The sequence below is a fragment of the Mchenga conophoros genome, linkage group LG20 (assembly GCF_057382185.1).
Source record: "Mchenga conophoros isolate Kocher_MC1m ecotype Shallow Benthic linkage group LG20, M_conophoros_male_GT1.1, whole genome shotgun sequence".
Taxonomy (NCBI): Eukaryota; Metazoa; Chordata; class Actinopteri; order Cichliformes; family Cichlidae; genus Mchenga; species Mchenga conophoros.
In genome coordinates this window covers 7048076-7061165 of record NC_140545.1, presented here as the reverse complement: position 1 = coordinate 7061165, position 13090 = coordinate 7048076, and the positions used below count along the sequence as shown (strand labels likewise).

At 40.1% G+C, this 13090-nt stretch overlaps 1 protein-coding gene across 2 annotated transcripts in view; it reads left to right on the top strand.

Moving 5' to 3' along the window:
* The window catches only part of gpr153 (G protein-coupled receptor 153), a 41603-nt gene that overhangs the window by 11221 nt on the left and 17292 nt on the right, over positions 1-13090 (top strand). For both annotated transcript variants that reach the window (XM_085259449.1, XM_085259450.1), the window contains exon 2: positions 10122-10752. In XM_085259449.1, the coding sequence (XP_085115575.1) occupies positions 10379-10752 (374 nt within the window). In that variant the 5' untranslated portion in view covers positions 10122-10378. The remainder of the gene's footprint in view (positions 1-10121; positions 10753-13090) is intronic.

Genomic DNA, 13090 nt, shown 5'->3' with positions numbered 1-13090 from the left:
TCTTATCAATACCCATCCCTAGTTATAAGTTGATGTTATGGACAAGATTTTAGTGAGTTTGACAAGGGTCAGATTGTGTTGACTGGGACAGAGCATCTCCAAAACTGCTGTTCATTTGTGGTGTTTCCAGTCTGCAGTGGTCAGTATCTATCAAAAGTCGTCCAAGGAAGGAACAGTGGTGAACCAGTGACATGATCATAAAAGGCCAAGGCTCATTGACGCATATGGGGAGCAAAGGCTGGCCCATGTGGTCCAATCCAACAGAGAAGCTATTGTAACTCAAATTGCCCCCCAAAATGTTCATGCTGGTTCTAATAGAAAGTTTTCTGAATGCACAATAGGGCTGGGCCATATTATACCGTTCACGGTAATACCGGTATAATGTTAGGCAACGATAGGAAAATGAAATATCGCGATAGAATATGAGTAAAACGCGCATGCGCAGTGCCTTTGTTTTCATACGCACATGGCCGATTGTTGAGTGAAACAGATGAACCAGAATTGGTTTGTAAAAATGGTGCAACTTCCGTGATGTGGAACTGGTTTGGTGTTTGTCCGTCAGATACACGACAAAGCACATTTTTTTGCAGAACATGCAAGCGGCCATCGTTATTGTCGTATTTGTCCGACTAAGATGCCCTTAAATCTGGGAGTAATCTGGGTCCTAAACTCCGTATACTTCAGGTCAAACGAACACTGCAGCATCACTAAGAGTTAAAAACTGTCTAAATTCTTTCATCTTTAATAAAACGATCAGCATTGCTGCTTTACCAGGTGTAACTATAAAGTTTAACTTCCAGGCATCCATGAAAACAAAAGTTATTACATTTAACGGAGTTAGAAGCTAGCAGGAAGCTAGCGGAAGTTAGCTCGCTAGTTTCGCTAGTTACCTAAGCATGATATAGCATGTTCTGACTGAGAGATTTCTGAAAAAAATCAAACGTACAGCTCTGCTATCACTTCCAACATAAATGAAGACAGAAAACTAAACAGCAGTGACGTTTGTAGGGTTACTGAAGTTGGGCTAGCTGGTATATAATGATGTGCTACGTGATCGCTAGCGACACAGCTATGTTAGCATAACATAAACAGTGAAGCTGGAGGACGAACACTAACACTTTTCCACTTATAAAAGTTAACGTTAAGGTTCCTCATGGTTAGAGACAAATGCAATCGCATGGCAGGATGCTGTAAAAGGACCAATCTTCAGTCAGGAGAACAACTGAGATAATCCGTCCACAATACGAGGTTAGTCGTTAGTATACTGCAACAACATGGGAATAGAGCCGCTGCCAGAGAATTCAACATTAATGAATCAATGGTACAGAATTGGAGGAAGCAAGAAGAATGAGTTTAATAAAGTTTGATTTATCTGACTGCTTTGTTTCGCTTAATGTGCCTTATAATCCCGTGCACCTTATGGTCCGAAAAATACGTACTGCACACTGCAGTTTAATGTTGCAAAGCACCTCTTTTTAACTTCAGTGGATATTATACATGGTTATGCTCAGGATATGTCAGCCCATTTCTACTGGAAATGCCTTTTGGTTAAACTTTCAGCAAGGAATTTGCATTTGCACTGTTACATTTTTATAAAGCTTTAATGTACATAAAAACCAGCTTCTTGTTTAAGTGAAAATAAATGGAAGGTTGTCTTTTTGCGCTAGTAATGTTGTGGAGTTGTATTTTGTCTCGCATCAATTATATCGTCAGTTATATCGTTATCGCAAATTTTCAAATATATATCGTGATAAATATTTTTGGCCATATCGCCCTGCTCTAATGCACAATACATTGCAGTTTGTTGTGTATGATGCTGCATAGCCTACTGCAGGAAAAGCATTCCTGCTGACTTTAATTTCAAGGTAAAGGAGCTGAAATCTGTAAGCATCATTGATGTAATATTAAATCGTGAAGGTAGCAGTGCACTGGGTAGAGCAGTACTGTCTAACAGAGCAAAATGTTTTCCTCTCTCACAGCTCCAGGGATGAATGGCTGGTCCGGCAGTAGGACCCCATGCATCACACCTGTCAGCAGGGAGCTTTTAAAAGTGGCCCACTCCCTGGTTTATGTGAAGCTAAGAGATATGGGTCAGCATCACACATGCATTGCAGCTCTCAGTTTGCACCGCACACACACTGACATTGTGCTGATGAGCATGGTTAGATGCATCCTTGAAAATCATCGTGTTCCTTGGAACAGTTTTCGATGTAATTACTCGTCTGATCTCATTTAGACACACTGTCATCTATTCTGGCCTTTGTTTTAACAGATAAATCTATCTTAATGTCTGCCAAAATGTGTCTGGGCAACCTTGTCTCCTCTTCTCTCTGTATCTCAGCTGATTATAGTTTCAGATGAAGAATAAAAAAAAAAAAGTGTTTGGTCCTTCTTTTTAGTAGTCCAGAATATGACTCATGTGTAAAGTGATAAGTTAGTCATCCAGCAGAAGAAAAGCACTGTTCTTCATACAGCAGTTTCACAAGACCACCACAAAGTATTTCTATGAATGTCTTTGACAGAGAAACTGTGGTAATAAATGTGTAATATATATTCAAATATACACATAATATCGTGGTAGGAAGCACTATAGTGCATAATATGTGTACACTATTAGCATTTATTCAGTCTGGCTAATATTTCTCCATTTTCTCAATAAGGATGCAGATTTAATTATCTTGTGTATTCTTCTTCTTGTCCTTAGCGGGCGACCAGCGGCGGTGGTCTGCCGCGCAATCAGTACGCTGCTGTAGGTGCCGCAGGTTCTCTTGCTTGACCAACGATTATCTTCCACGCTTTTCGATCTAAGGCGATGGTTCTTGCCTGCTCGAGGTCAAGTCGAAGGGCCTTCAAATCATACTGGATTTGTTTCATCCATGTCTTCTTTGGTGCATTTCGATGCACCCTCCAATCGGTGGGGCGGGTCAACCAGAGTAGGCCATGGGGGTAGCGGCTCGGGTCCATTCGACAAATGTGGCCAAACCAACGGAGTCGGCGGCGCTGGATTAGGTCGCCGATCGTCGGTTGGCTGCCGCAGCTGGTGAGGATGGTGTCATTCGAATGACGGTCGCGAAGGAAAACGCCGAGAATGCATCTAACGCAACGCATTTGGAAAACTTCGAGTTTGCTCAGGTCGTGTTTGAGCATTGTCCACGTCTCTGCGCCGTAAAGTAAAATGGGCAGGATCTTGTGTATTATTCAACATTTCTAAGCTAGATAGTCATATCTTCTAACTAATAACTCTAAATACTAACATATTTAAGCAGTTTGCATATTTAACTGTTTTTTGTTACTTTATTGCCTATATATACAGTGGGGCAAAAAAGTATTTAGTCAGCCACCGATTGTGGAAGTTCCCCCACTTAAAATGATGACAGAGGTCAGTAATTTGCACCAGAGGTACACTTCAACTGTGAGAGACAGAATGTGAAAAAAAAATCGATGAATTCACATGGTAGGATTTGTAAAGAATTTATTCGTAAATTAGGGTGGAAAATAAGTATTTGGTCACCTCAAACAAGGAAAATCTCTGGCTCTCACAGACCTGTAACGTCTTCTGTAAGAAGCTTTTCTGTCCCCCACTCGTTACCTGTATGAATGGCACCTGTTTGAACTCATCATCTGTATAAAAGACACCTGTCCACAGCCTCAAACAGTCAGACTCCAAACTCCGCCATGGCCAAGAGCAAAGAGCTTTCGAAGGACACCAGGAAAAGTATTGTAGACCTGCACCAGACTGGGAAGAGTGAATCTACAATAGGCAAGCAGCTTGGTGTGAAAAAAATCAACTGTGGGAGCAATCATCAGAAAATGGAAGACATACAAGACCACTGATAATCTCCCTCGATCTGGGGCTCCACGCAAGATCTCAATCGCGTGGGGTCAAAATGATCATGAGAACGGTGAGCAAAGATCCCAGAACCACACGGGGGGACCTGGTGAATGACCTGCAGAGAGCTGGGACCAAAGTAACAAAGGTCACCATCAGTAACACACTACAACGGCAGGGAATCAAATCCCGCAGTGCCAGACGTGTTCCGCTGCTGAAGCCAGTGCATGTCCAGGCCCGTCTGAAGTTTGCCAGAGAGCACATGAATGATACAGCAGAGGATTGGGAGAATGTCATGTGGCCAGATGAAACCAAAGTAGAACTTTTTGGTATAAACTCAACTCGTCGTCTTTGGAGGAAGAAGAATACTGAGTTGCATCCCAAGAACACCATACCTACTGTGAAGCATGGGGGTGGAAACATCATGCTATGGGGCTGTTTTTCTGCCAAGGGGACAGGACGACTGATCCGTGTTAAGGACAGAATGAATGGGGCCATGTATCGTGAGATTTTGAGCCAAAACCTCCTTCCATCAGTGAGAACTTTGAAGATGAAACGAGGCTGGGTCTTCCAACATGACAATGATCCAAAACACACCGCCCAGGCAACAAAGGAGTGGCTCCGTATGAAGCATTTGAAAGTCCTGGAGTGGCCTAGCCAGTCTCCAGACCTCAACCCCATAGAAAATCTGTGGCGGGAGTTGAAAGTTCGTGTTGCTCGGCGACAGCCCCAAAACATCACTGCTCTCGAGAAGATCTGCATGGAGGAATGGGCCAAAATACCAGCTACTGTGTGTGCAAACCTGGTGAAGACCTATAGTAAACGTTTGACCTCTGTAACATAACCTTTGTTGGCAATAACAAAGTATTGAGTTGTATTTTTGTTATTGACCAAATACTTATTTTCCACGCTGATTTACGAATAAATTCTTTACAAATCCTACCATGTGGATTCATGGATTTTTTTTTCACATTCTGTCTCTCACAGTTGAAGTGTACCTCTGGTGCAAATTACTGACCTCTGTCATCATTTTAGGTGGGGGAACTTGCACAATCGGTGGCTGACTAAATACTTTTTTGCCCCACTGTATATTGTAGCACTAAAGGTTATCTCACCAGTTTGCATGGGTGAGGCAGGAGGGAAGCCACTGTACTCCAAGTGATGGTCCCAAGCCCGGGTAAATGGGGAGGATTGTGTCAGGTAGGACATCTGGTGTAAAATCTTGGCTCAAACATGCATGTTATAATGAATGAGATTTCGGATCGGTTAGTTGGTCAGTTAACACAATATTGGAAACGACATCACTTGGAAGATACTCAAAGGTACCATACCCATCAATGAGGATTGAAGCTAACTTGTTTTTAATGCCACCATTAATAGCAGATTGATGGGAAATTAGGTAAGAACATCACATTGAGGGTGTCAGTGTAACACACTGAGGTGGTGATTCTTTGTGGGACAGTGAAGTGATTCTTCACATTTGCCTGAAAACTGTTAAAGGGTATTGGCTGTACATGAAGATGTGACAGCCAGCGGCTCCCTTTGCTGTTTTTCATCCTTGTTGAATAAGCAAGTAGTATTTACAATTACAGACGACACAAGATTTAATAAAGAACAGCACACCTTCAGAACTCTGTCGTGTATATACAGTATTCTGTTTCCAAAATTGTGATATCCTCAAATTGTTGTTGGTTTGAGCAACATATTGTATCATGATAGTGTTATATCATATTGTGGGTTACTCTGCGATTTCTACCCCTAGAGAGATTTTTCCACTGTGAGAGAACACAAGACTCCAGTGGGGTGAGAAAGGCAGACCCTGTGTTAACATCAGTGATCACTGGTGCTCAAACTCAGTTAAACAAGATGGAAAATATTTACCACCTGTGGTCGTGTTATTTATTTATTTATTTATTTATTTTTTGAGAGCTCACCCGTGTGTTTTCCTCTGCTGTTTATATTCATCTGGATAAAAATTCATAATATGGGCTACAGGTGTAGAAGGCACTGCAGAGAGGGATTTAAGAACATGACCAGGGCACATTTACAGTTACTGTCATACTGTAATTATGATTACCCTATAAAACCTTGCATTGCATAATGGAAAAACAAGACTGTAAATTAATTATTAAAATACAGGATATATTTTTATATTTTCTGATCTTTATTGTTTTAGTGCTATGGTGAACTAGACACTCATTTTAACAACTCATCAAGTATCTTGGTATTAGAGAGAGAAAGTCTTTGCGTCATGTGTATGTAATTTCCAGTGCTGATTTCTCTTGTGTACACTGAGACTAATTTGGCTTTGAGGCCTGAGGGACTGTGGTTGATCGAGCTGATCGTTGCACTGTGGTTAGGAAGCTTGTCAGTCAAGCATTTGGATAAAACCAGTGCTACAAATACTACTACTGCTACCACTGCTGTTCCTGCTATACCTCTAATACTCCTTTAATAACCATAACATGCATACACAAACTTATACATGGTGCTACACAAGCTCAATACTGAGACCAAGGTTTCAGGATACAACTTTTGTTTTTTCAATAGGAAGAGGGCCATGTGACACATCAAACTTATTGGTAATGTCACAAGAAAAGCAATGGTGTGCTTGGTTTCAACGTAACTTTATTCTTTCATGAGTTATTTACAAGTTTCTGACCACTTATAAAAATACAGCAGTTAAAGTGAAACCTTTGAATTTGAGGTGTCATGTCATACTGTATAGTTGGCTTACTCTGGCTGTGGGCTTACCTTGCTACATGGGAAAACTGCTATCTGAATTTTTCTGTACTTAACATTTTCAGCTACCTGTTATTAAATTTTATATTTTGGGGTACTTCAGTTTCTTCTAAAACATTTGATCACTTAAGTTAGAATGACAGTTTTGAAGTTGGGTTTTTACATTGTCATGGTACAAAAGGGGAATTCAAGTTTACATAAAAAAATATATAATCTGGGTTTTTTTTTGTTTTTTTTAAATAATATCCGTATGACCTTCAGCTGCTCCCAGAGGTAAAAAAAAAAAAATTGGACTTGGCTGTAAAGACCCTGGTATAAACATGTTAGAGCTTAACACAATTTCTTGTATTAAATGGAAAGCTGCTGTTCCTCTTGAGTCTTGTGAGTCATCCAAGCAGAAGGGCTCCAGGTTCATGGGCACTGCTCTCATCTTACACTTGAAAATTACAAATGCAACTAGATAAACAGAAAAAGAAATAGTTTAAAAAGAATCATTCTTTTTTTTTTGCCTGAGGTGAAACACAAGTTATCTTTATTATGGAACACACTTTTAGATGTTTGTATGTCTATGACTCAGAAAAGTCAGTTCTTTAACTGTGACTGAAATTGGGTTTTTTTCTTTATACAATTGTTCTCTCTCTTACTAAACCGATACGTACAAAATTATGACAAACACAAGATGATATAATCATAGATTGATTATTTGACAAATAAAAGCAGGGTATAATGAAGTCTTTTAAACTCTTCATGTTAAACGATCAGCTGTTCATCAGCTGTGACTTTTTAAATCAAGTCTGTTAATTGTGCTTCTTATCAGTAATGAGTCAAACCATTAAAAACTGAAGAATACATTTTGACTTCCGAATCACAAAAAGGGGAGCTGAGTCATCTATATGATGTGATCATTTCAAGAGCTCGAATATGACTCATGCAATGCAAGTTATTTCAGAATGCGTTAAAAACACAACTGGCTTGTGATGATTTATCAAACTTATACAGTAGAAATGACATGTTATGCAACATTTTTATCCAGTTGCAGACTTAGATGGCGTGTTTGCTGCCTGAATCACTTTAATAAGCATTGCATTTCTGAGCTATTTTGGAGTTAATGCAAATGTGAGACTGTAATGTGCATAGTTTAGATAACTAAACACGTTGGTTAAGGTTGGATAGACATTGTGATTTTGTTTAACAAATTCTATACATGCTAATGTTACCTAGCTAGTTGTCAGCAACCAGTAAAATGTCTTATACATTTTACATTTACAAAATTATCTAATGCAGTCACAAATGTCCTTTTAAATATATTTGGTACAGCACATTAGTTATTCCCAACCTCGGGTGTTTGTAAGTTAGTGTGCTCCTAGGTAGTTTACAGCTCTCCAAAGTGTGGATAAAGTGTGGAGGGTTGCATCAGGAAGCATATCCGGCTTAAAAATCTTTGCCAAATATGCAGCTCCATCGGTTGTCATGTCCCCTTGAGATCTTCTTCTTGTGTAGCACAGTTATATATAGAAATATAAGTACTAAAGGCTGAATTTATGATTGACACAAAATATGACAATGTCACCTCAACCTCAATCTCAATAAAGAGATATTTGCATGCCTGGTAATCATTTTCTAGTCTTTTATTGACCGTTCATATTTGTTTGGATGCAGGTGGACAGTGAAGAAAAAGAGGGACTTCATTTGCTGAAATGCAGTATGGCATTTCAGACATTCGTTAAAAGAGACCACAAAGTTTTGAATTGTATATAAACCAACCAAATATTGGTTGGTTGGCCATTGCCCCCAAAAGCGGAGTCAATACTCTTATTGCTTCCCAGACTGTCTAAGCTAAATCTATTTCATTACATTTATCAATAATGAGTTTCCATAATGTGAAAGATTTAGCACTACTGAAGAATCTATAGAAGCTCCACACTGCGCTCATTTGTTCTGACATTATCACTGAGATGTTTTTACCTGTGAAAGCAGGAAAAGCATCACTGCAATGAAAAATAATAATGGATGGAGCCACTGTTGATAGCAGGTACCCAGTATGTCAGTGAGTATGCTGATTCTGGATTCAGTCTTCATTTTGGCTGTGCTTTTCTGTTCTGTTCCTCTGCAGCTGGTGAACTTGAAGAGATGAGTGAATATACCAATAAAATCTGATTTCCTGTTCAGCAGATGCACTGTATAAACATTTAACAAAAGGGCTTGGGTTGACACACAATGGAGGAGCGGGACGGGAGGGGTGATGTGATCAACAAGGAAATTCTCTTCTTTCCATGCACGAGGCATCAATGCATTTTAGGAACTGTGTCCAGTATTTTAGGTGTTGATGTTATACTATTTTTTTTGGTTACGTTGTTTCATGCCACACCAAAGAGAACAGGGTTATGATGATGCTATACTTGTCATTTCAAGTGTCCCCTCCGAGAGTCTTGCCTACAGCATATCAGTGTTTGGACAAGCCAAAAGACAGGGCATAGATGTGACAACACTCTCCAGCTGTGCCAGACATTTTTCACTGGAGAGTGTAGGAACAAAGAGCTCTCATCTGCTGGTGATTCTCTCTGTGTATTATGCTGGAAATGACCTTTACAAAAAGGAACAAACTGTTGCAAACTATTTCTCGTGTTCTTTCAAAAACTGCATATAAAAGATAACATATAATTACATTATGTTTTTTGTCCTTTTGAAAGTGGTCTACTGTCTAAATTGTCGCAGGAAAAAACCCCACAAAACAATACACACAATTATAAAGTGTTGCCTCACGATTTACAGTTGAATCAGCATCTCCAAGAAAAACAAAACCCTCTCAGGACGTAACTAGGATGATGCCTCTGTTGCCTTAATTATATATATAAGTTTGTAAATTGGTCAAAGAAAGATAAATTCCCATCTCAACTTTAATAGAACCTCGGATGAATTACTCATTCAGGAAAAAAAAATGAATGTAAAAAAAAGGACAGTAAATTTTCACAATTAATGAGCTGCAAGCAGCAGCTGTTTTTCTTAATTAACGACTTAACAAATAGCTGATTGTCAAAGTTACTGATTAGTCTACTTTGTTAATTATACAAGAAAGTCAAGTAAATGCGTGGGTCCCTAAGTGTGCACTTCTGTGGTATTGATATTTATCTCAATATTTTAATGTTTGATTTTTTTGTTAGTACTTTATTTGCTCATTGCTCATTGTTGTTATATAACTTGATCCTTGTTTTTACAGATGTCACAAGTGTTTCTATAATATCCCTGAATATCTGTCACCAGTACAGATGTGTGGATTGCATGACTGCAGCTTCATGCATGTGTCAACTGGACTTCTTAAAATAAGACCTGTTTACTAATTACTGTTCTCTCTTAACCTCATTAGATGGAAAATTTTCAGGCTTAACACATAGAGTTAATCTGTTGTGATTAAAATAACCCCATTAATTCACTGATAAGGGATTATGTCTGGTCAAGGATTATTTAGAACTAGATTGACCAGTGTAATTTCTTAAAATTGTTACTCCCTCTGACCACTTTGCTTCTGTCGTTTCTCACCCCGTTTCTTCAGCTTTAGGACTGTAAGGGAACTGGCCCCGCTCTGCCATCCTCCTCCTCTAACATCACACTGCGTTGCACCACAGTCATGTCCTTTCCCCACTGTGCCCGACCCATGGAGAGTGCACACCCACCCAGATAGGATGCCTGCTCTGCTTGATACCCTGCATCCCCTCCTGCCCATTACCACCTCCTCCTTCTCCTTGTGTGTACCTGCTCTTGCCAACAGTTCCTTGCGGCCCCCCAGGCTCCACCCTGCCTCGTTACAACATGGTGGATGATTTAACCACCATGAAGGATGATGTCATCAACGCCAACACGCTGGCTTGGCTGGTCTGTTCGGGCGTGTCCATCCTTGCCAACACTTGGAGTATCCTTAGTGTCAGTGCCAAGCAGAAGAAGTGGAAGCCGCTGGAGTTTCTCATCTGCACCTTGGCGGGCACACATATCCTCAACATGGCCATCCCCATTACCATGTACTGTGTCATAACACTGCGGCGTCAGCACTCCAACTACGAGTGGAATGAGGGTCTGTGCAAAGTGTTTGTGTCTACCTTCTATACTCTCACACTGGTCACCTGCTTCTCGGTCACCTCACTCTCCTATCACCGCATGTGGATGGTTCGCTGGCCTGTAAACTACAGGTAAGACAACTGATTTTGTTGTTTATGACTGACCCTAGTTATAATCTTTATTCAGGTTGCCTAAATTTTAAATGTCCATTTCATCCAAATTTCAGTTTCAAGCAAGGTATTACACTTTATATATTTCAATATTTATTTGCTATGGTTTATACACATCTGCTTCTGATGTTTTTCCAATCCAGTACATTTCATTCCTCACTCTGAACAGTCATTACTGGAAGTATCCAGTAAGTATCCGAGTATCGGAGCAGTTGAGACGCATTTTTTCTAAACACACTCTGTGGCTTTTAAACCCCAAAAGAAGCTGCGCCAAAACTTGGTCCACCCCAAGGATCAGATCTCCTGACACAAACAGAGTAATATAGTGTACGCTGTTAAGTGCCAGGAGGATTGCCAGGATTTATACATTGGGGAAGCCAAACAACCTCTGGTGAAGCGGATGGCACAACACAGAAGAGCTACCTCGTCAGGCCAGGACTCTACAGTCTATTTACACCTATAGGCCAGTGGACACTCTTTCAATGATGAGGATGTACACATCCTGGACAGGGAGGAACGCTGGTTTGAGCGCAGAGTCAAAGAGGACATTTATGTGAAAAGGGAAAGACCATCTCTGAATCGAGGAGGGGGCCTAAGGGTACATCTTTCGCCATCTTACAATGTTGTGATTGCAGCCATTCCCCAACTCTCTGTGAATGGTACTCATGGCCATTGCTCAGTGGGCTTTGATCAGTGGGCCTTGATCAGTGGTTGTTGATCAATGGTCATGAGAATTTGCATAATTAAGATTAAGGAACTGACCTCCCAGCCCATTGTTCCTTCAGTGGGCTGGTTTCAGTCATTATGCAAATGCACTGTTTATAAGATTGGGGAAACCTGCAGTCAGCTGAGACTGAAGAAGTCACTTGGATGAGTGACGAAATGTTCCTCCCACAAAACGCTAGGTCCAGATGAACAAAATCAACCTTTGGAGAATTACTGGAAGAACTTTCTATTGAAGAAATGGCTGCTTTATAAGCTGTTGTCTAGTTTTATCTCCAGATAAAAATAGACCAAAGTAAGAAATAATACTTTGTTTTGTAGTTTAGGGGGAACCAAATCTTTAGGTTCACTTGAATATTCAATCACAGAAATGTCAGTATAGTGGATACAGTATTATGTGTGTTTTTAAAAGTAAAATAACATAAATAAATGCAGTGTGATCTTTAGCACAGAAAACATAAATGTGTTTAAAGGCACTTTTAGATGTTAATCTCCTGCAAGGCTCACACTCAATCCTTGAAAAATTCTATAGTTAAGGTTCAGGTTTTTTTTGGGCCTCTTCCTTTGACAACTTCTCACATAGGATATAGACAGATTTCAATTTTTGTGGCCCATCACCTTATTTACCTTTGATTTTGAGTGTGATGCTCTTCATCATGCAAAGACTGTCCCCTGCCAACACATCTGCTGGTTGCAGCTATTTGGGGTAACACCATGTGAAACCTTCTAGACTGAGCATCTGCCAGCTCTAGCTTTCACCTTCATTTGGCTCCTCATAACATGTGATAATACTAAGTAACACCGAATAATAAAGATCAGGTTCACCTCACACTAACAACACCATTTTGGTCCTGTAAGACTTCCAAGAAATCTGCTGTTCACACATAATCAGATGTTCTAAGGAAAGGTTCCCTTTCCTTTAATATGAGATTTGGATGCTGTATCTCTTCTGATATGTACCAGTGCTGCTCTGAACTGACACATGCTAATGATTATTAAGAAGCACCTCTTGATTTGTTCTAAGATAAGATTGTAATTTATCATGATAATGAGTTGCACAGCAGACCATATTGACTGTTTAAATGGTTAATGTGAAGGTTTGTAATTGGTGCATCTTAAGAAAATTTGAAGCATAGCTCAGAGGCCTTGGCTTTGTTGCAATTTAGCTGTTACATTCAGAGCTCTAAGCTCTGCCCATCAGGTGCAGCATAATCATTTGCAGTCGAGTGCATTTTGAGAGCAAATACTGTAGGAAAACAGCCAGAGAACCTATAAAATCAGCTGTCGCATCTGCAGAACACATACCAACTAAAATGTGGTGCATGTGGTGAACATCAGTCTTCTGCTGCATCACTCTTTCTCTCCTGCTGAAAATCTACGAGCGATTACGTCCTGTGGCATCAAGCCTGCAGATACTAAACATGTTTTCAACTTGGCCAATTTTGCAGATAAGCAGACATTCAAATAAGATATGCAAACTTCCTTTTAAATCTAAGCCCAATCTTGCTATCTATATTGCTTCTGCAGCTGCCAGTATTGGCCGATGCCCACACAGTGATATCAAGCTTTACACAGA